The sequence below is a fragment of the Rhea pennata genome, chromosome 8 (genome assembly GCF_028389875.1).
Source record: "Rhea pennata isolate bPtePen1 chromosome 8, bPtePen1.pri, whole genome shotgun sequence".
Lineage (NCBI taxonomy): Eukaryota > Metazoa > Chordata > Aves > Rheiformes > Rheidae > Rhea > Rhea pennata.
The window spans coordinates 28344647-28364818 of NC_084670.1; the positions used below are offsets into that span (position 1 = coordinate 28344647).

At 38.1% G+C, this 20172-nt stretch overlaps 1 protein-coding gene across 6 annotated transcripts in view; it reads right to left on the reverse strand.

Annotated features, from left to right (window-relative positions):
• Positions 1 to 493: 493 nt before the first annotated feature.
• SUCO (SUN domain containing ossification factor) overlaps positions 494 to 20172 on the reverse strand; it is a 43656-nt gene continuing 23977 nt past the window's right edge. For 2 of the 6 annotated variants that reach the window (XM_062581732.1, XM_062581735.1), the window contains exons 10-24: positions 19949 to 20056; positions 18783 to 18888; positions 16566 to 16586; positions 16284 to 16339; positions 15185 to 15276; positions 14530 to 14595; positions 11206 to 11280; positions 10606 to 10702; positions 8528 to 9694; positions 7509 to 7596; positions 6101 to 6205; positions 3747 to 3901; positions 3289 to 3380; positions 2573 to 2628; positions 494 to 2410 (exon numbers count right to left, since the gene is read on the reverse strand). In XM_062581732.1, the coding sequence (XP_062437716.1) occupies positions 1964 to 2410; positions 2573 to 2628; positions 3289 to 3380; positions 3747 to 3901; positions 6101 to 6205; positions 7509 to 7596; positions 8528 to 9694; positions 10606 to 10702; positions 11206 to 11280; positions 14530 to 14595; positions 15185 to 15276; positions 16284 to 16339; positions 16566 to 16586; positions 18783 to 18888; positions 19949 to 20056 (2731 nt within the window). In that variant the 3' untranslated portion in view covers positions 494 to 1963. Of the gene's footprint in view, positions 2411 to 2572; positions 2629 to 3288; positions 3381 to 3746; positions 3902 to 6100; positions 6206 to 7508; positions 7597 to 8527; positions 9695 to 10601; positions 10703 to 11205; positions 11281 to 14515; positions 14596 to 15184; positions 15277 to 16283; positions 16340 to 16565; positions 16587 to 18782; positions 18889 to 19948; positions 20057 to 20172 lie in introns of those variants that run through there. The other 4 variants (XM_062581733.1, XM_062581734.1, XM_062581737.1 and 1 more) reach the window with 4 other exon arrangements.

The following is a 20172-nucleotide window of genomic DNA, read 5'->3' on the forward strand; positions in this document are numbered from 1 at the left end:
CTGGCATCTGACTTCAGCATTGCTACACTTGCCAGAAGTAAGTTAGGAGGAAGAGGAGACTGGCAAGGGGCAAACTTCTAACTGAAAACACTAGTTTGAGATGTATGACTTTAGGTAAACACTTTCTTTAGAAGAAAGTGCCTGTTACATCCACCACAAGCCTTAGTTTTGAGTACTGACAGATAATTTCATGCAGACATCTTCACATGCAGACATCTTCACAAAGCTACCACTTCTAAGGCCCCATCAAGTCAAGAAGTTAGAGACAGCTGCTTGAAACTTTTCTTTCTAGCAGTTTTACATGGCAAGGATTTCTGAACTTTCAGGCAAAGCACCATTCAACCATGAGCATTTTTCATAGACATACTCATCTAGGATGACGATTAAGCTGTGAACCGCCAAACAATCCCCAATGATGATTTTGCAAAGCTAGCTCTTCTCAGAGATAAAATCAAGCCACAAGTTTGATTTTCAAAGGAAAAAAGCCACTAAGTTAAAGACAAAGTGTTCAGATTTATTTGGAAATTCACAGTTTCTAATAGCACTACAGCTCTGTAGTTACATACTCTTGTTCCACAACATGGTGTGCTGCACTCAGGTGGTAAGTCTCTTCCTCATTTGGGTTTGAAGCCCTTTCGATTTCAGGTTCAAGAAATCTGATTCATGTGCTCTGACTGGCTAATTGTGCAGATCAACTCCAAAAGTACATCACCTTAAGGTATTCATAAACTAACAAGAAAGCAGCAAAAAAAGAAAAAGGCTTTAAATAAGTCACATTACATACAATACCCAAGAAAGGCATTAGATCTGTTAAAAAGGGTACCACTAAAAGTGCTCAATAAGTTAACTTATCTTTTACAACATGAACCTGTAAAACCTCTCAAAAGAAATAACCTCGTGTTCCACTCACTCTGATACACATTCAACATTTTACCATTCATTCTACAGTATCCAAATATACAATTACAATCAAAATAAAAAAACTCATATGAAAATACCAACCATACAAACACTGCACATTTGTTAGCCAATACAAAAGCAAACATTATGGAAATATCCGCTTTAAATGGACCTGACTGGTTAGACTTCAAGGCTTTGCAAACTCTACACATCCAGAGCTGGCATGGAACACTACCCAGCTGCACCAACTCACACTCACATTTTTAGGCTGAGCCTTTATCCAAACTCTGAGCACAGAAATAGTGAACAACCCCAATTTACCTCTTTTAGAGAGCTAGAGCAGTCAGTCCAGGTAACAAATGCACATTCACAAGCATCAGATCAACTGTCATTTGTTTAGTACAGACTACAGTTCTGGTTTGTAACTGAAGGTGAAAATAAATGTAATTGCAATTACAATTCCAGCTGAGTTTTCTTCCTCCACTGAGATTGCAAAACCTGAATCTAGTCAAGTAGGTCCATCTATTAGTATTTTTACAGTATCCAGTCCACATTGAGTCCAGCTGAAGGTCAACACATGTCCCTTTACAGCACTGTAGTGTTGCATCTTCAAAAAAGCTAGAGAAATTACAAAATAAAATGACAAACAATTTTATCTCCCCTCTTCCAGTGGCATTATAAATAGACAAAAGGCACATAAATATGGGAAGGTGCAAGAAATAGGAACAAAGCTAAAGGAAGAGGATTAGGCTTTTATCCCTATTCCACCCAACAAACTGGGTTTCAAAAAAATCTCTGCCCCCAGGAACTGTGAAAAAAACCTTTATAAAATGAACCCTGTCCCTCCCTCCCCCAAGCTGTTCTCATAGGAAATTATCAGCCTTGTAAAGCTGCAGCTTACAGCCAAGATTGACACAATCCCATCTATTTAAAAAGGCAGAAACCAAATTTCTGAATACTTTCCAATTACTTGAGCTCTTCGTCTCCCACTAGCCTCCCACAGAATACCACAGACTGTTCTCAAATGAACAAACACTCTCCTGTTCGAGAAGTTCAGCTAGTTTTAGATGTGTCCAGAAACAGCCGTGACACCAAGCGTTCCCACTGTTATATCTTTGTTTCCTTTGATTATGTCATGCAGGCTTGGCATTGACCCCGACTTAGTCTGTATTAGAGTTTTTATGAGTTTCCCTTGGTCTGAAACTTTAGACCGCCTTCGTTTTATAGCCCTCTTCTCAGTTTTTGTCTTTTGGGTCTGCCCATTGCACAGACTCGTACAAGCTGAAATGCCACAAAAATAGGACTCCTCAGACTGTGACGAAGTTTCTGAGCTTCCTTCAGATGGAGGGCCCTTATACGAAGAGTGATAAACTTCCCCGATATTAGAGAAGTCCCTCTGGTTCGTAAACGGCTTCCTTCCTTTAATTTCCCCATTGGCTATTGGATGCAGAGGCTCTGCTGTTGGCTTGATAGTCTCTATTTTTTCACTTTTGTATTTACAGCGCTTTTTCTGAAAGCACAAGTAACAAGAAAAACAGTTAGCTCCTGGAAGGCAGGCAACGGGTAACAGCCAAACTGAGCAACTGGCACAGCAGTGAGGAGGCTTAAACATGCACCACCTACTGGCAGAAACATGCTCAGACTCAGCTTTTCTTTCTCACATCTACTTTACCTTCTTCTCCGGGGAAAACTTCAGAGGTTCGACAATGTACAGGTCCTCTGGATCCGCTGTAAGAGAGGTTGCAAATTTAGCAGTCCTAACTGACGCTTCCAGCTCTAGAACAATGCAATTTAAATAAGCGATACCATGACAGTGTGCGCCACTTTTCCACACACATTTTTGCTCCTGTTACAAACGCAGGGGATAAAACACATGCACTGAAAACGATCCCAATACTTTGTATGCACTGAAAACGAACTCTACTCTCAGGACTTCTCAGAAGTAGAGCACTGAGATCTTCCCAAACTTGATATCCAAAAAAGGCTGCTTCTTGCGAACTTCATGGCTTTGCAAACCTGACTGCCTACATGCACTCCTATTAACCCCAAGAATGCTGTACTTTATGCTCTATGGGCACAAATAGTGAATTTAACAAAGTTTTAGCACAATATAGCTAGAAGACTGCCATGTTAAAACTACTGCATTTACAGGTTGTGCTTGCTGGAGACAAGCACCTGCATGGACACTGATACAGTTCTGAGAGGGTCTGGTAACTTGGTCTTAGACCACCTCAGCTTACAGAATGCAACCAAAAATATAGTAGTGGTATAGTAACACTGCAGGGTTCTTTGATATTAACTTGTGATCCTGTTCTTATATATTCACAATAAGACATATCATATAGATCTAACAGAGTAACACTAGAGACCAGGTGTATGGAATAATACCTTCTTTACCAGACAGCTGAAAGGACTGTGATCGGACCAGTGGAAGAGAAGTTCTTCTTTTCAAATTCATATCGTCATAGGAGGAAAAACATCTATGGAACAAAATCCACAAAGCTTTAACACACTTTTCCTAGGACTGTCATATACATTTTCCTACTAAGCAGCAACAGAAGAGTTAATCAGTCATTCACCAAGGTACCCAGGAAAGCCTGAAAAACCGACAACACAGTCCTTGCAAAAAGCTATCAGGGCATGTTACACTTAGTGCTCCCAAAATGCTACCATTACTTTGTGAAAAGTGAGCATTACTACAGAGTAGTAATTGGTTTTGGCTATCAGTCCCAGTGTGTGAGCTTGCAGAAAGATGACCCTTAGAACTGAAGCAGGTGTGGCAGTCCCAGTTGATTTAGGAACCATCAATAAAAGCTGCAAGAACAATTAAGTTTCAAATACATTACCTTTTGGGGCTAGGGTAATGATTACTTTTGGGAATTTTAGAGAGGTAGTCTTCACAGAATTGAGACGTGCTTCTGCAGCGTTGCACACACAGCACCAAGCCCAGGATGACACACAGAACCAGAGAAATCACAAGGTAGGTTTGTCTATCAGAAACCTGGAAGAATTTCATACAGTTGTTCAAAACAAGAGTAATACTTTCATCAAATTATTCTTTAGTTTTTAAGTTAGATTTTTAGAATAATACAACTGATACATTTTCAAGGCAACTTCCTTGAACCTCACTTAACACTGATGTTTGAACTTTTTTTTTTTCCCAGAGTTTTGATTTAATACCTTGGTTTTACAGCATTCAGACTTTACTCCTTGAAAAACACTAGTGAGTAACACAAGACAAGATTCCACTCACTGAGGTGCTACCATAATTTATAAAGGTGCCTTGCATTGTGAAAAGCATACAAGCTTATCCAGAATCAATACATTTTTCATAAGAAAACATTCCAGGAAAATAACTTCTCTGCTTTACAGTTGACATGGACATACCACCAACTCACTTTTTATATAAATGCTTTTCATCACTTGGTATTAATGTGATTAAATGAGCTCCATTGTTCTGACCACCCACTCATTCCTCATCCTAGCAGGAGGACTTTTTCTTAGAAGTATGTTCATTTTGGAAGACTAACACATGAAGCTTACTAGAATTCAACTCACACTGAAATGCAAGAGTATTTGCAAATAGTTTCAAAAATGAATTTCACAACCATTTTTAAGAAAAATCTATTTTAGATACACTAACAGGTCTTACAATCCACATGCAGAAACCAAAAATTAAAAGAAAACCCCACCACCACAATGCACACTACTTCCCCTTTTGTAATGGGCAGATTATAGAATAGGTAAGTAGAATAGATAATGCTATAGATTCATAGAATCTGATGACCAGAGCTGAATTCAAGGAAAGCAACGTATTCACCTCAGAGAGAGTCACCTAACACGCCCTGATGTATCACTACTGTCAAATGCCAGTTAAAACCACAACAATCATTACAACAGGAGCTTAGCCTTCCAGGCATCAATAAGGGAGTCCCAAAAGGTGTTGAAAAAAAAAAAAAAAAAAGCTTGAGATGTCTTTAGCACTATGCACAAAGAGGAGTCATGTTTAGCGTCTGAGCCCTAAGGAAAGGCTGAGCAAGCAGGGACTGTTCAGCCTGGAGAAGACGAAGGCGTGTGGGCGGAAATCTTATCAACGCGTATAAGTATCTGAAGGGAAGGTGTAGTGAGGATGGGCCGGACTCTTCTCAGTGGTGCCCAGCAAGAGGACGAGAGGCAACAGGCACAAACTGAAAAACAGGATGTTCCATCTGAACATGAGGAAAAACTTCCTCAATGTGAGGGTGACTGAGCACTTGAACAGGTAGCCCTGGGAGGCTGCAGAGTCTCCTTACTTGGAGATACTCAAAAGCAGTCTAGACAAACCTGGGCAATGCACTCTAGGTGGCCCTGCTTGAGCAGGGGGGTTAGACTAGATGATCGTGTTACCTTCCAACCTCAGTGATTCTGTACTACTGAAATCAAGGAGGGAGAACGTAAACATTTGAGAATGTGTTCCTAATATTGATGCCAAGACTCCTTTAAAGATAAAATAACTAGAAGGATAAGAGAAAGGCATCTTAGCAGCATCAATCTGTCACTCAATCATGGCAAGAATGTAATCCACCACTTGTCTATTATTACTGCCCAGTTACAGAGTTAAATACGCTCTCACACACTGAGTCTGAGTGGACAATATACATGTTAGACACTGTACAGCAATCCTGTTAAGGTGTCTAACAGAAAAATTACAAAAGACAACTGGATATAGCACATCAAGTGCCAGAAAAATTCCTGAAGCAAGAAATTTACCATTTCCCCCGCCTCATATTTTAAACATACCATAACAAATTCCATTACTGTCATTTTAAAGTCAGTGGTTATTCTTTAATTTCTTCTTGCTTGTGTTTAAGAATAACTTCACAGTATAAGACTATCGGCTTAAGTGCAGTAAAGAAAGGCTGAAATATTACATTATCCTGATTAAGTTATCATCTTTTATCACTACAAAAGACTACAATAATTCAGCTAGCAAGGCTGTAGAAGTTATTAGCAATCCTGCTGAGAACAAGACAACTCAGGTCACTTAGCTTTTTCTCCCTCCCTTGCTCAGGTACTGAAATAATGTCACATTCAGCCTATCGACATCTTCCCAAACTTTAAGTTTCATTTAAAAACTTCTGGCCTCTTTGAATTAAGACATATTAATGCATCTGTTTCCTCTGCTTGAGTTCTCATGCCATACTGCAGGAGTTGTAATTACCTCACGTTTTAATTCCGCCACAGTCGTTGACAGATTGGAAACTAGCTGCGTCATGTTGGTCAGCTGAGCTTGTAACAGCTGGATTGAGTCTGTTTGCCGCTGATCCTGTATTGAAACAGTCGTAACTATGCTGTTTAGTTGTTAGGATTCCACTATCATCTACTTTTACCTGTACCATATTAACATGGTCTGAGACAGTCAGATACAATGCAGCTACATGACCTATTTACAGTTCAATTAGATGTCCAAGCAATATCTTAATTCAGCAGTCTTCAACGCTACTTTTATACAACAGCATTTGAAACTGTTTAATCAGCATTGTGCATAAAGATCAAACTATACTACTAAAAACCTCAACAGTTCTACTTCACTGAACAATCTTTTTGTAACATTACACCAAGTGTATTCCATTACAGCAACTTCTATCTTCTCTAGGGGCAGAATAAGTAGCCAATTCTATGCAACTATTATCAGGAAGTTCTGAGTACAGTCATGTTACAAAGCACTTGCGCAGATGGTCTGGCAGAGTTAAAATCTAAAGGGTGAAGCTCAGCTTCTGTTCTGGGGTCAGGGGCCCAAACCAGCTAGGAATGAGCCTTCTGTAGCAACAGCCTCCTGGAAAGAGCCAGTAGTTATATCAGCACTAGCAGATAGGAAACCACAACTCATGCAATAGACAATGAATATTCTAGGACCTGGCCCCAGATCTGTAACATCCTATGAAAAATTGATAAGGGTAAAGAGACTATCTAGGATGTTAACTAAGAGGATCACCTCAGATTGACCACTGTTTAGTGACGTTCAAAACAAGCAGACAATTGAATGCATGTGATCCTGGGGAAGTTCCCATTTTCTTTTCTTTGGGGAAATAAACTACATACCTTGGACTGTACTTCAGAAACTTCCAGTGTGCCACATGCAAAATGGTTTAATGATTATTCAATACTGCAGCTATCTGGCAGGTGCTCCGAGAAGCAAGGTCCTGCTAAGAGAGCAGTGCCAGAGGAAACGACACCACTGCCCTACAGCTCCCACATTCTTAAGTCATTTTTAAAAGAAATCAATACAAACTACACTTCCAACAGCAAGTCTGGCATAAGCCAGTACTGTACTGCTCTCCCTTGCTAGACACGTGGTCTCTTCAATTATACCAGTCAAGCACTCATCTAGTTGTATTTTAAATCAGAGTTGCAAGAAAAGTCTGAAACTGACTGGGAACACGTCCGCAAAATTTTGTTATGGAGAAACAAGTTGGGAAACATGAAATGGAGTTGCTTTAAAAAGGCAGATGCATGGCTAATAAAAACTGAAAACGAGTTTTTGCACATTCTTCTAATCTTTCTGAAAAGCAATCCATCTTAAAGTAATCCTTCCTGATCAGCAAAACTTTTAGCCAAACAAGCCATACCTGCTCTTCTGCTATTCTTGAGGTGTTCTGAAGTTTTATTATAGTTTTATTGAAAGCCTTCTGCATTTCTTCCATTTGCTTTCGATACCTAAAACAAGTGTATAAAGGTCAGAAACGCTGGATTCATCATAAAACTCCGCAGCACTAGACTTGTCACCCCAAAATACCACTATGTAAGGAGAAAGTTTCTCTTTGCCCGAAGAAGCTATTTAAACTTCAAGTGGAATTCCCTTAAGTTTCATACATAAAACAAGGACAGTCTATGTCCAGTTTGTATTTCCCCCTCCACCCCAAAGAACTCTGTTTCAATACTTAAGAGCTGAGCTCTAATATGCTGGAATTCACTATGGAGAGAATTCACTGCAAACCATTTGAGTGTCAAGAAAGCAAGCCCAAGTTAATATAACTCAGAGCCTTTCCTTGGAACCAGTCCTGAAACTGGTTTATTTCTCAGTTTTCCGGTAGTTAGTGAGCATATTAGGCAAACATTAATAGATATACATCCAGCACAAAGTTCTGGTTCTCTCTCCATGCTCCCAAGAGCAGAATTACAGATGACAATAGTTTTAAGGGAAAAGCAATGAGTTTGGCATAGATATATAATGTCTTCTCTACAGAACTGTCCATTCAACTTAGCAGCAATAGGATGTGACCTTCTGTTGAAAGGTCTATGGGTAGGTTTAATGCTTGCATCCTGACAACACTCCTCCTCCACCATCAGCACCACCCCCAACACACAAAAGTCCCATTGCACACACCAAACCCACCCACAATGTTTCTTAATGCCAAAATAAATTTGATAGTAGCTGGGAACACAGGAAGGAAATTTGTCACCTGCAGGCATCTTGGCGTCTGGCAGGTTCTCAGGAATACATACTTTTGTTTTCCATAAAGCTCCAAGCTGTGACTGAAGTTACATCCAGCTTTGAATGCATCACGTTTCACATGCATGCATTTCTTTGAATAGTTGGCTGCATCAGTTACATATGGTAGACTTTCCTAGTCTTCCTCAGACTTACCTCTGACTAAGTTCTTCCAAGTAACGGCTGCTGAGAGACATATTTACTTCCAGGGCTTTAATGCGATTGTTAAGTCGCATAAAGACAGACTCCTTTTGATTAGACCCATGCACAAGATTTCCATTAGCATAACTTAGATCTGTTGAATTCTGCAGTTCAGCATAGAAATCTGTAGCTGTTCTCTGTTGTCCCCCAGAAACTGGAATTGCCATGAAAGCATCTTCAGTTGCCTGATCATCATCTTTTATATCAGCAGATACAGAGGACTCAACAGTAGACAAGACAGGTTTCTGCACTTCTGGAGTGCTTTCTTTTCCTTCCCCAGCATCACTGGCTAACATGCCCACTGTATATTCCGGCTGCAGAACAGTCTCTGTAGGCTTTGAAAGCGTTGGAATAGCAACAGTCTCTCTTGTGCTCACGTCTTTTACTTCACTGACAACACTAGTCTCAGAAGCCAAAGGTTTTTCTGCAATGATAGAGCTCACAGCTTTTTCTGTTTCTGCACTAATCTCAGTTACATCCACCTGAGGAGTCACAGTTGGTGCTACCTGGCTTCCTGCTTCTTTTGCAGGTTCCAGTGATACTTCTGTTATTGGCAATGGCTTAACTTCAGAAGTAACTTCTAAGAGGAGTGACTGAGACACAGTTTGAGGATGGCTTGGTTCCAGTTCAATAGCCTCTGTGGTCTCATTATTCATCTCCTCATAAGCCACACTACTAAAGTCACTTGCAACAGTAGATCCAGATGGTATTTCTGTAACTTTGCTGTCCAATTCCTTAGACAGAGACTCATCTACTGAAGCACGTATAGACTCTGTCAGAACAGCCTGTGGCCGATGAACAGCAGAGTCATCTTGCTCTTGCTTACCTTCAGTTTTACCATGTTGCCGATGGAGAGCTATTATAACTGAACACCATTTATACAGATACTCTGAAAAGGTAGAAATGCAACATATTGTTGCCATGTCATAGCAATATATTTGCGTCTCAAGTTCAAACCATGCTGATGCTTCTTCATCTTGATCATCACTGGGCAGCAAGGTCACTGTTGACTGGCTTGCATCTTCTTCGTACTCCTGCACTAGCTGAACAATAGGACTTTCTTTCGTCAAATCGACAGTTAATTGCTCTTTATCTATTTGTGAAATATCTGTAGTAACAAGTCTAGAGAGAAAGAATTAAAGACAGGATGTTACTTCGACAGTTTTGCATGCCTGCTCTGGAAGTCTAAAATATCCTACTTCTGCAATCAGCAAAGCTTATACCAGTGACCAAATGCCAGTTCGCACATATCAAATTCTACATTATTTTTGCCAGTATATTTCAATCCTGATTTGCCAGCCAGTTACTCCAGCCATGGCTTCTGAAACAGCAAGCCTTCTGAATCAGATATTCTTCCTTCCTCCACGCTCGCCCCAGAAAAAACTGTCAGTTCAAATATCACTAAGCTCTTACATGAGGCAAGCATCTTACTCTTCTACTTTAATCTTCAAATCCAAACAGGAACTACAATTTTTCAACCAACTTTCCTCAATCTTTCATCAGAGAACTAAAACCATAAAAACACTAGATAGAGCATAAGTCAAATCTTGACACCTAGTAACTACAGACTTGGCTCTAAACAGCCAAATCAACTCTTAAAAATTGTAATCAACTGAAAGCAAAAGACTGTCCAGATTCAGCTTCTTCAGTCTAACTCTGTATCTTAGCACATATATTTTTATCAAGTAATCTCTAACAAAAAATACAACCTAAACTAGAATTTTTGTCAGTGTAATTTACATGAAATTTTATTCCTGGTTAGTCATCCCTGAAAGAGACAACCTGCAAAACCTGGAAGAACAGTAACTCACTCTCCACCTGAAAAATCTGAAATAGCAAACAAGCAAAGCCCTTCTACTACAGCTTCTAAACAAAGTACAAGCAATTGACAATGTTAGTGTTGCAGTTTGCTATTTAAGTGCTAAAACATGCAATAATGAAAAGAGCTATGAAATCATTCTACTACCAAAAATTTCAGACTAGTATAGTCAGTCTCTGCTGGGATTACATTTAAAAGCACACCAATCACTCACTCTGGTGAAGGAACAGGAGTTGGCTCAGGTAGTCTTGGTGCAGATGTTGAAGTTGCAGGGTTGACAGTGACATTTTCAGACATACTTTTGTTCCCTGCTGTAGAATATAAAATGGAAGAATTTGGACAAGAATTCAGGAAGCACTGACCAAGCATCTAAATTACAAGTTTCTTTTCACATTTGTGTCGTTCCCCCTCGCCCCTTGCCCTCATGTTTTTTTTTGTTTTTTTGTTTGTTTTTTTTTTTTTAAGCTTCTTAAGATGATTAACTGTACTACCAAACTAACTACTGCAGGTCTCATTAAAATTCTAGTTGGAATAAAAGTGTTAGGGATGGTTGAGGTATAAAATGTTTTGGACACACGGTAAAGACATCATCAGAATATAGCTGAGCAAATATATTTTTGTACCCATTGCCTTCTCAACAAATTCAACTTCTTCACTTCATGTTTTGCAGATTTCTAAGATTTCTATGTCACTAATCACCACAAACATTTATGCCACAGAAGAGTGAAAGAGAAACATTTAAATTTGTCATCCAAGTCTTCACAGAGAACTAAAGCATGCAAACAAAGTAACCAAAAGGAGTAAGAAAAAATACCTTGAGCTTCAGAAGTCTCTTCAGTTTTGGCTCCAAGAATGTTAGCAGCAATATTCACCATACTTAGAATGGCATCTGAAATAGAAAACAACTAATCAAAAAGACATATACAGAGATCTCAGGAATTAGCACCACCAGGCAATATGCTGTTATGAAACACTTCCTTTAAATGAATGAAAACAACAACATTAAAAAAATCCAATCATTCTATCATACTGAAAGCACCGGTCTCTTTTAAAGGATTACAGACTTTCTGTTTAGGAATAGCACAGAAACATGTATTTGAAAACCCCTATCTAATCTATACCAGTCAGTCTGCTGAAGTCTTCTTTTGTTGCCTTCCAGATAGCTTAAATCATGTTTGTGTGTCCTGCCTGTTTCAAACAAATGTTGAAAGAAAAAACTCAATATATAACATTCCTCTTTGCAGCAGTACTAAAGTTACTGTACTAAAGTACTAAAGCTGGTTGTAGCAGCTAACCAAAGTTTCCCTAGCAACTCCAAATAGCTGCACATGCACACTTCCATACCCATCTCAAACACTGCCTTAAACAGTACTGTACCTGCAGTTTGCCTGCAGTTTGCCTACATTAGCTTTGGCAATTGCTATACAAGAGAGATCTGCTCTTCCCATACAAAACTCCCTTACAGAAAAAGTTCACAACAATTTCCACAGTGCATCAACACTTGGACAAATCTGGATCACCCAGCTAAGCTTTCTAACATCAAGACAAGTAGTGGTGGGAAGTACTCACTGATCATTAGACCACTGATCATTAGAAATTCAGGAATAAGAAAGAAATATTAGAGTATTTAGGTACTGAACTGCCTAGCAAAATGAACAACCAAGGGAGGGTCCCAGGATCAACTTCCAGCTTGAACCTGAAAAACTCTGACAAAGACATTATATCATTTGTTGTAATAGCACCCAAGAAATGAGTGAGGACCGTGCTAAACAGGACATAATTCTGCCCCTGAACACAGAATGTGCACAATAGGAGAGAAACAGGAGCATAAAAACTCAATAAAATTAAGATGAACTGGCTCTTGGCCATTGTTTCATACTTCCGTAATCCTAAGTCTTACTTTCTACCTTGAACTTACCTTTCTACTACCTCCTCTTGCAACATTACAATTCAACTCTTAAAACACTTAGAAAATCTAGCCTTTACAATCTGATCCATGAACACAACCTATATCAATCAAGCAAATGCAAGAATATCATAACAAATATCCACATATTTGGATAAGACTTAAGGACCCATAAAGTATAACAATTATTTTCTTTTAAACATTTCAGAATTAATGGCAGAGACAACCTGCTATATATATGTGCATATATATAAGCACACACACACACACAAAAATAGATACAGCTAACTCTGGCCTGGATGATACTGAGAACAATCAAACACCAACATCGGGCTTATTTAGAAATAAGATGAGGAACAGGGAAAGAGCACCTTACTGTAAACATGCACAAATGACCCAACTTTGCCCATTCTTCTGACATCTGTCAACACACACACTTACCACACCAAAGGGGTAAGTTCATTAGAGACATTTCAGTAGTACTGACAAAATTCTCGGACACTACAAAGCTCAGTTAAGAAAATTCCAAAATGCTTCAAAATGTACATTCCTAAATTGTGCTATTTTTGCAGGCTTTTCTTTGACTTACCATCCCTTTGAGAAGTAATAATAACCAGAAGATGTTAAACTTGAAGTATTAATTGATTTGCTATCATTGATAAACAAACAGGAAAAAGCAGGGGGAGATCAGGAGTTGGTAAAGAACCTTGCCAGTCTATAAAATTTGGCAGAGGGAAACACAGGTCTGTAACAGCATACTGACCTGTAGACTGAAACACTTCTAAGGGAATAAAAATGTCTGAGAACTACACTATCCCTTCAGAGGTCTGCCTCCCTCTCTGCGTATCAGTTACTATCTAAGGCAGAAGGCTTAAATGGAAATCTCATTTGTCCAAGTATATATTAAAAAAAACAAACTCAGTATTCAAAGATACCACAGCAATCATTGGTTGAGAAGAAAGATCCTCTAACAAAAGTCCAATAGCAAGATCCACTAGGCAGAACTAAATGACTACCGCAATGCTTCAGTGCTCAGCTGTGCTTCTAAAGCAGCGATAATAGGTGTCAAGTCTTTTCATCCCATTTTCAGTAGCCTGTAGCAAACCTTATGCAAGGAAAAGCCACTACATTTTTCAGACAGCAAACAAAACTTGCCACACTGCATCTGCAGATAGAACATGTGAATACACTTAAGACAGAAACTTTGAAAGCCACAGATAAAAGCTGGCATGTGCCTTCTCTCATCTGTGAAAGGCTAACATTTAGAAATAAATCATCTTTTGCCACTGCCTACTGCCCCTTCAAAAACTGTATTAAGCTGTGCAATATCTCCAGCCATAACCTTTTTGCTCTTAAGTGGCAACCATGCACTAGGAACAGACAACAAAAAAAACCCTGCAGCTTTGATACATTTAGTGGATGAAAGGAAAGCTTGAGCACTTAACTTGTAATCTTCAGTCCAAACAACAATCATAATTTCTCAGTGTAAATGTACAGTGAGTTTCACTAACTGGGAAAGAAGGAAGAACGATAACAGGGAAGAAAATTTTAGGATAAGTTGTGTGGTAGACGATATTCTAAATAATTCAGAAGTTAAGAATACCATTAAAACTAAATATTCTCCTCAAGCATCCTTAGCCAAACAAATTCCACACCTGGCAGTTTTCCAATGGGAAAAGTGACAACAGACAGTCTGAAGAACCATTAGCTCTCTTAAAAATACAGCTCAAGATAAAAAGAGAAGCTATAATATTTGCAAAAAGCCATCTCAGAAGCAAAGCGCTTTTCCATCCCTTTCCTTTAAGATGTAGGAAGTAAACCTTTATATTGCCTCCTAGAAAAAAGGTAGCTTAATTAAGAAGAAATGCATGGATTTTCAAGTTCTGAATAATTAGGATTCTACTGTACTACTGGTTACTTACAGCCCTATGTAAAAAACAAATTATCTTAAGTGCTTGGGATTCTATAGTATTAAGTACAAAAATCAAAGTTTCCAAAAATAAAGTGAGACCTAGGAAGTTCTACTTTTAGAAGAGTTATTTTAAGAATGATACCCTAACTTCAAATTGTCAGTATTTATTCCTATGCAATTAAATAGAAATCACAATGAACTATTTCAGCAGAAAACCTGAAATTTAACTGCTGCATGACAAGATGTCATTTCACTTTCAAGTGGCTCATTTTATTTTAGTCCAGCATCAAGATTCCTAATACTCACTCCATCATACTCACTTGTAGCAGAACCAAGGAGATTTTTTGAAGATTTTTCTTCCCCTGTATTGTAATCCAACAGATAATCTATTTAAAGAAAAACACTTATGACCATCAAAATTAGATGCATCATGAACAATGAAAATAAACCTCAAAATTTAACATGTTATTTAGCTATGTCAGTTTGACATTAAAACAAAGACTACAGAAATAGAGTTAAAGGTCAGAGATGGCAAACTGAAGTATCAAGCTCTAGACAATGAGAAGTCAGAAGAGATTCGAGTTCAGGTTTCAGTTTCCCCCAAATTCAAGACACAGATGCAATACACAGTTCACAAGGGTTAATACAGCATCTTCCCCTCCTCCACTATAAAAGGCATGGACTACTTGGATTATTTTAGCTATCCTTTGTCACCATAAGCACATGAAGATGTTTTTGTCTAGCCCATCAACTGAAACTGAGACTTAATGCAAGTTTTTTAAAATAACCCTCCAAACAGTTATAACATAGATAACATTAGTTTAAAACTTAAAAGAACATATGGATAAGCACTGAAGAACTGTCAACAAGGCTAAAAGTAAACTCAGCAGCCAAATAACTTAGCATATGCAGGAAAGAAACAGCCAGACTTGCATAAAGCATGTCCGAAAGCTTAAAAAACAGAAACTTGCTTACCATAATCTTCATCAAAGAGTTCTTGTCGTTCTGATTGATACTGAGAATCAGCTATTTCTTCATACTCTTCTACCATGCTTGTACCAAATACCCTACGAATAAGGTTTTTTAAATTAAAAACTGAACACTAGATATATCAAGTAGTTAAATGGCTGATAAACTAACAGATGAGCAACAGATAATTAATGGACAATATCTGCCTTCTGCTAACTTAGACCAAGCAGCTCATATTTTATGTACATATGCTGAATTTCTCAAAACTTCTATCCAGAAATTCTGTTGCACATTGTCAAGCGCTGCTCCAAAGCAAGACACTGTTTTTAATTCTAATACTTCCAAACAGACTTTTCTTCCTTTTTAACTTGAACTCATGTCTGGATCTCCATTTCTCAAGCTCCGTGTGAGCTCTTAGTTTCTCCCTCAGCTTCACTTTAGACAACAAGTTTAAGAAAATCCTCCTGACTACCTGACTGCTCATACTATTTTCTCTTTCACCTACTCTGTTAGAATTGAATCATTTGAACAAAGCAGACTTGCCAATTGAAAACATGGTTTGACTTACAATGCTAGAGTACCCATATTCAAATCCTGCCAGAGCACTGATAGCAGAATTGAAATTGGATTTTAGGAACAGTAGAGAGGCCAATCATTCTGTCAGTGTTGTTCCGATTTAGACACTCCAAAAATCACTGATGATATATACCTGAGGTGTAATGCAACATAGTAGTTTGCCAAGAGCACTCACAACACCTGCTCTTTTAGTGCATACATTCTCTTTTTACTTGGTCAGCTAAGAAAGACATTAGTGTTCTCCTGTGAGGCTGCCCGTGTTCCTGCAACTCCACTCCCACTCCTCCCCCCTCCCTGCAACAGATACAAACTACTCAAATATTGCAAAAAAAAAAAAATCAAGACTCAAAGCTTTTTTAAACACTTGAAGCATGTTGTGCAATATGTAATTTAAGCAACTACTTCAGTTCATAGTATTTCCAACTAACTCAGATACCAAAAATTAGAATTTTTTTCCAGTTATTATTAGAATACGCTAATCCTTACTGCAAGCAGGTTATAATACAAAGCAAAATACTTAAATTATTACCTTATAAGACTTAAAGGACAAAAATGTTCTGATCCAAAATGTGATATCAACTCCACCTAAAGAATAAAAGGTACTTAAAAGATCAAAGACCCACAGAGTTAAGAGTTCATTTAACATGTGCATCCAATCTTGAATTTGCAAGTTATGTTTAAGGGATCTGTAGAATGCCCAAACAGAAAAGATCTGAAAGCTTTATTCTTGCCATGCATTAACGTGCTGAGCCGCAGCAGAGAACACCCCAAGCCCTAAGCATTCAGCATTCCAAAAGAAGAGGTTTCTAACCTTTATGTACTTGATGAACATCTGAAGCGAGAGAAAGGAAAAGAAAAAAAAATAGATGTCAGTACAAAGGCTGAACACATGCCACAGGCAACTACAGAGTTTTGTTGTTTTTAACTCAGTACTATAAATGCCTAAGATGACAAGTTATGAAGAATAAAGTTGCAATACTACTTTATCTGCCTGAGTTACGAAGATTTCATTTAGTCCTCATACCTTGCAGATAGGTCACATGCAACGCAAATGTTTTATTAATGAACTCTGTCAAGTTATTCAATCTTTCTAGGCAGCCTGATGCCAGACAGTACTGAAGCATGTTAAATTCATAAAGTGTAGATCCCTTCCCACCCTCCAAAAGAGGGAAGGCTAAACTGACTCAAGAGGGAAAAAACTCAAAACTTAACAGCATGCTTTCTGCATACCACTACTGCTTCAAGTTCAATTAAACATGCTCCAGGTTACAGAAACACTTCTGGAAGAAGTTGTACAGAGCAGCTTACAACACATTTGGAAACTCCATTCATCAGTATATTTTAGTGAGAACTTGTCTACACATTTATTTAATCTAAAGCCAAAGCACTACAATAACAACCCTTCCAAAATTTTGCCATGCTGTATTAAAGGCAGAATATTACATCCTTGAAGGAATTAAGTGTTGAAGTATCTAGCATACTGCTGAAACTTCAGTGACAGTCAAGCTATCTTGAAGCATTAATTCAGCCAGAAAGCAGAATTGAAAGTAAATACATAAAATATTTATCTTTGACTTGCAGACTCATGCAGGATTTCCGGGTATAGAAATTAAACAGATAATTATTCAGAGCCATCTCTTGAAGAAAGTGCAAACCTTAATTTGGTAGTTAAAAAAAAAAAGTTTACAAGCACCACAGCTGCAAGATAACGTATCATGGAAGAAGGCTTTAAAAGCCTCTATTTTATTTGAATTTAAAGCTCTAGTATATTCCAATATTTTCACAAAAGCTTTTAACCCAGTCCAAATACCACATTATTTATGGATTTTTATTCTCTTTGACTCTGAGTAACACTAGTTTGCTGCAAGCTATTTCGAAGAGGAAGAGATTACAAGCACAAGACAGTAATCTTTCCAGTCACGCAAACTTAACTTCAGTGGCTACCATACTGGAGCACCGTTGCTTTTTATTTCAGTTCCCTAACTGCCCCAGAAATGCAGAAAGAGACTATATCATACTTTACTGGACCTCAATCTCAAATTTGAGATTGAGTTTTACACTGCACTGATGCTTGTTTTAACAAATAACTGAATACATCAAAAGAGATGTTATCGCTCTGTCCATATAATAAAGACATTGCTTTAGGAAGTAGAGCAGCATATGGAAGGTAATTTTACCTCCAACTTTGTGCACAGTCAAGTGCTTTCCTTCCCCCACCCCCAAATTAACACACACATTGAAATTCATGTTTCTCAAGACCTGCCTTGAAAAAATAGGAAGAAAAAACCTCTGAAGTTATAATTTGAGATGTTTAGCTCCAATAGCAGTAAGCCTAAATAATTTTTTATGAATAGCAGTTATGTTTGAAGAACTGCACTTTGAGTCTATTGATGAAAAACAGAATTCAAATGCTTACCCCTTTCAGATATACTCAAAAACTATACAGCAGAAGGCAGCACAGAAGTACCAAGAAACATGCATACTGTAATCTGTGCTCCAGGGAGTATGAGTTCAAATGGAGTACTAGTGATTTGAACATTTAAATAAATCTGAACAGGCACATTCAAGAAAATTATGCATCAAAATAGTCACCAGATTTTATTTCTACTTGTATAAAAATTCATTCACGCACATGTATGTATATAGGCAAATACAGCCAAGAGATACAATAGGTTAACAGTTCTAACCAACTGTCCCTGAATGTATGATTAATTCAAATACAGTTTATTGTATTTGACATTGTCATTGTCTAGATTCTTCTCAACTCAGATAAGTTACTAGGTGCTTGGACAAAGGGTAAACACGTGCTTTCCAACATCCTGTCAGTTACCATTACAGGAAATTAATAAGTTTGTGACTGTGGGACAGCAGTTTAGTACACTATCACATTAAAGCCATTAAAAATAAAAACAATGCAACTAATGGAAAGCACACTCTGACACACAATTCTGAATGCTCTGTTGTGGAGGGCACAGCCCAGCATACACCTCCTTTCCCAAGAAGTGTGGATGCTATTGTAGCAGATTACCTTAACATATTTTGCATACATCTGTTCATCTAGAGGAAAGCTTTGGACATTTCTCTCATCTCTGGCATGGAAAGTACCTAGTTTAATCCATTTGTTTGTTGGATACCTGAAAAAACACACAATAGTCAGCTAACAAAGTTCAAGACCGACTCCACTGCTTACAGACATCTGCTGAAGCTTCCCAAAACACTTCTCTGAAGAACTACTTCACCCCCCCCCCTTTTTTTTTAAGGCATGGTAGTTGTAATGTCTTTTTTAAACGGTAAAGAGCAGTGTCTGATAAAGCTAGTCTCAACACAGAAAGCTTCAGCAGCACTCCTTCATACACGTAATTCAGTTTGAAGATTTTAAACGATGAAACCCTACATTTTATTTGGTTACTGAAATTCAGCCAGCTCACCCTCTGTAAAGTTCTTGGAACTGAAAGGACTCCTCAGGAAAACACTTCAGAATAATGAAACTGTCAATACTTTAAGCAAGGACAAAAGAGTGAGAGAGCTAGAATTAGTCAGTGGACCAACTGTGGAAATCTGAATTGACAAGCTTTGAGTACTGTAGAAAGAGCGAGTTTTTTGATGCAGTGTGTATGTCTCCTCTTTCACACGCAAGAATTATCTTCTCATTCCAGAATGTGTTGGGCATAGACAATGCCTAGAACAAAGCCTTCAACCAGTGACTCACCTGACCAGAAGTATTTTCCTGGCATGCTTGTTTTGACAAAGTCTAACATTAAAAACAGACTATGCCACATGAAAATGGTCTGAACAGCAAATGAGCAGGAGACAGCCCACAACCCCAGTGGCATTCCATTAATGAATGTCCATTTTATAATCCGGCATCCACTAGCTAGCTAGCATTTCATTTCTACCGCTTTCCTGCTACTTTAAGACATTTTTCTTTTTGTTTTTAAGGTGACAAAAATACACTAAGAATGAAGAGCTCAAACCATGTATTCTAGAACTTTAGCATTGCCTTTTCGGGGAAAGAAATTGCTAGCAGTTGATAACGCACAAAGAAAATCCATGTATTTAACAATGCATTACATTTTGCAAAACTACAAGCACACACAGCTCATGTTTTGTGAAGTCATCCATTTAATATTCGTCCCCATTTATTTTTCATTCAAAAGGTCAGGATAACAACAAATGTAAGTTATGACAACATACCTGTCGCTGATGGACACCAGAAAGTCTTTAGGAGTGGAGGAGAACAATTCATGATTTGCGATGTCAAGCTGCTTTACTTGGATTGGTTCACAGAGCTCAATAACAAACCTTGAAGACAAAGAGAAAGCATTTTTAAAAAGCACTTCACCCTATACAGTTACATTCCTCAGTGCTTTACTTTGTTTTACTTCATACTTTACTGGGTATAAAAGCATACTACAAAA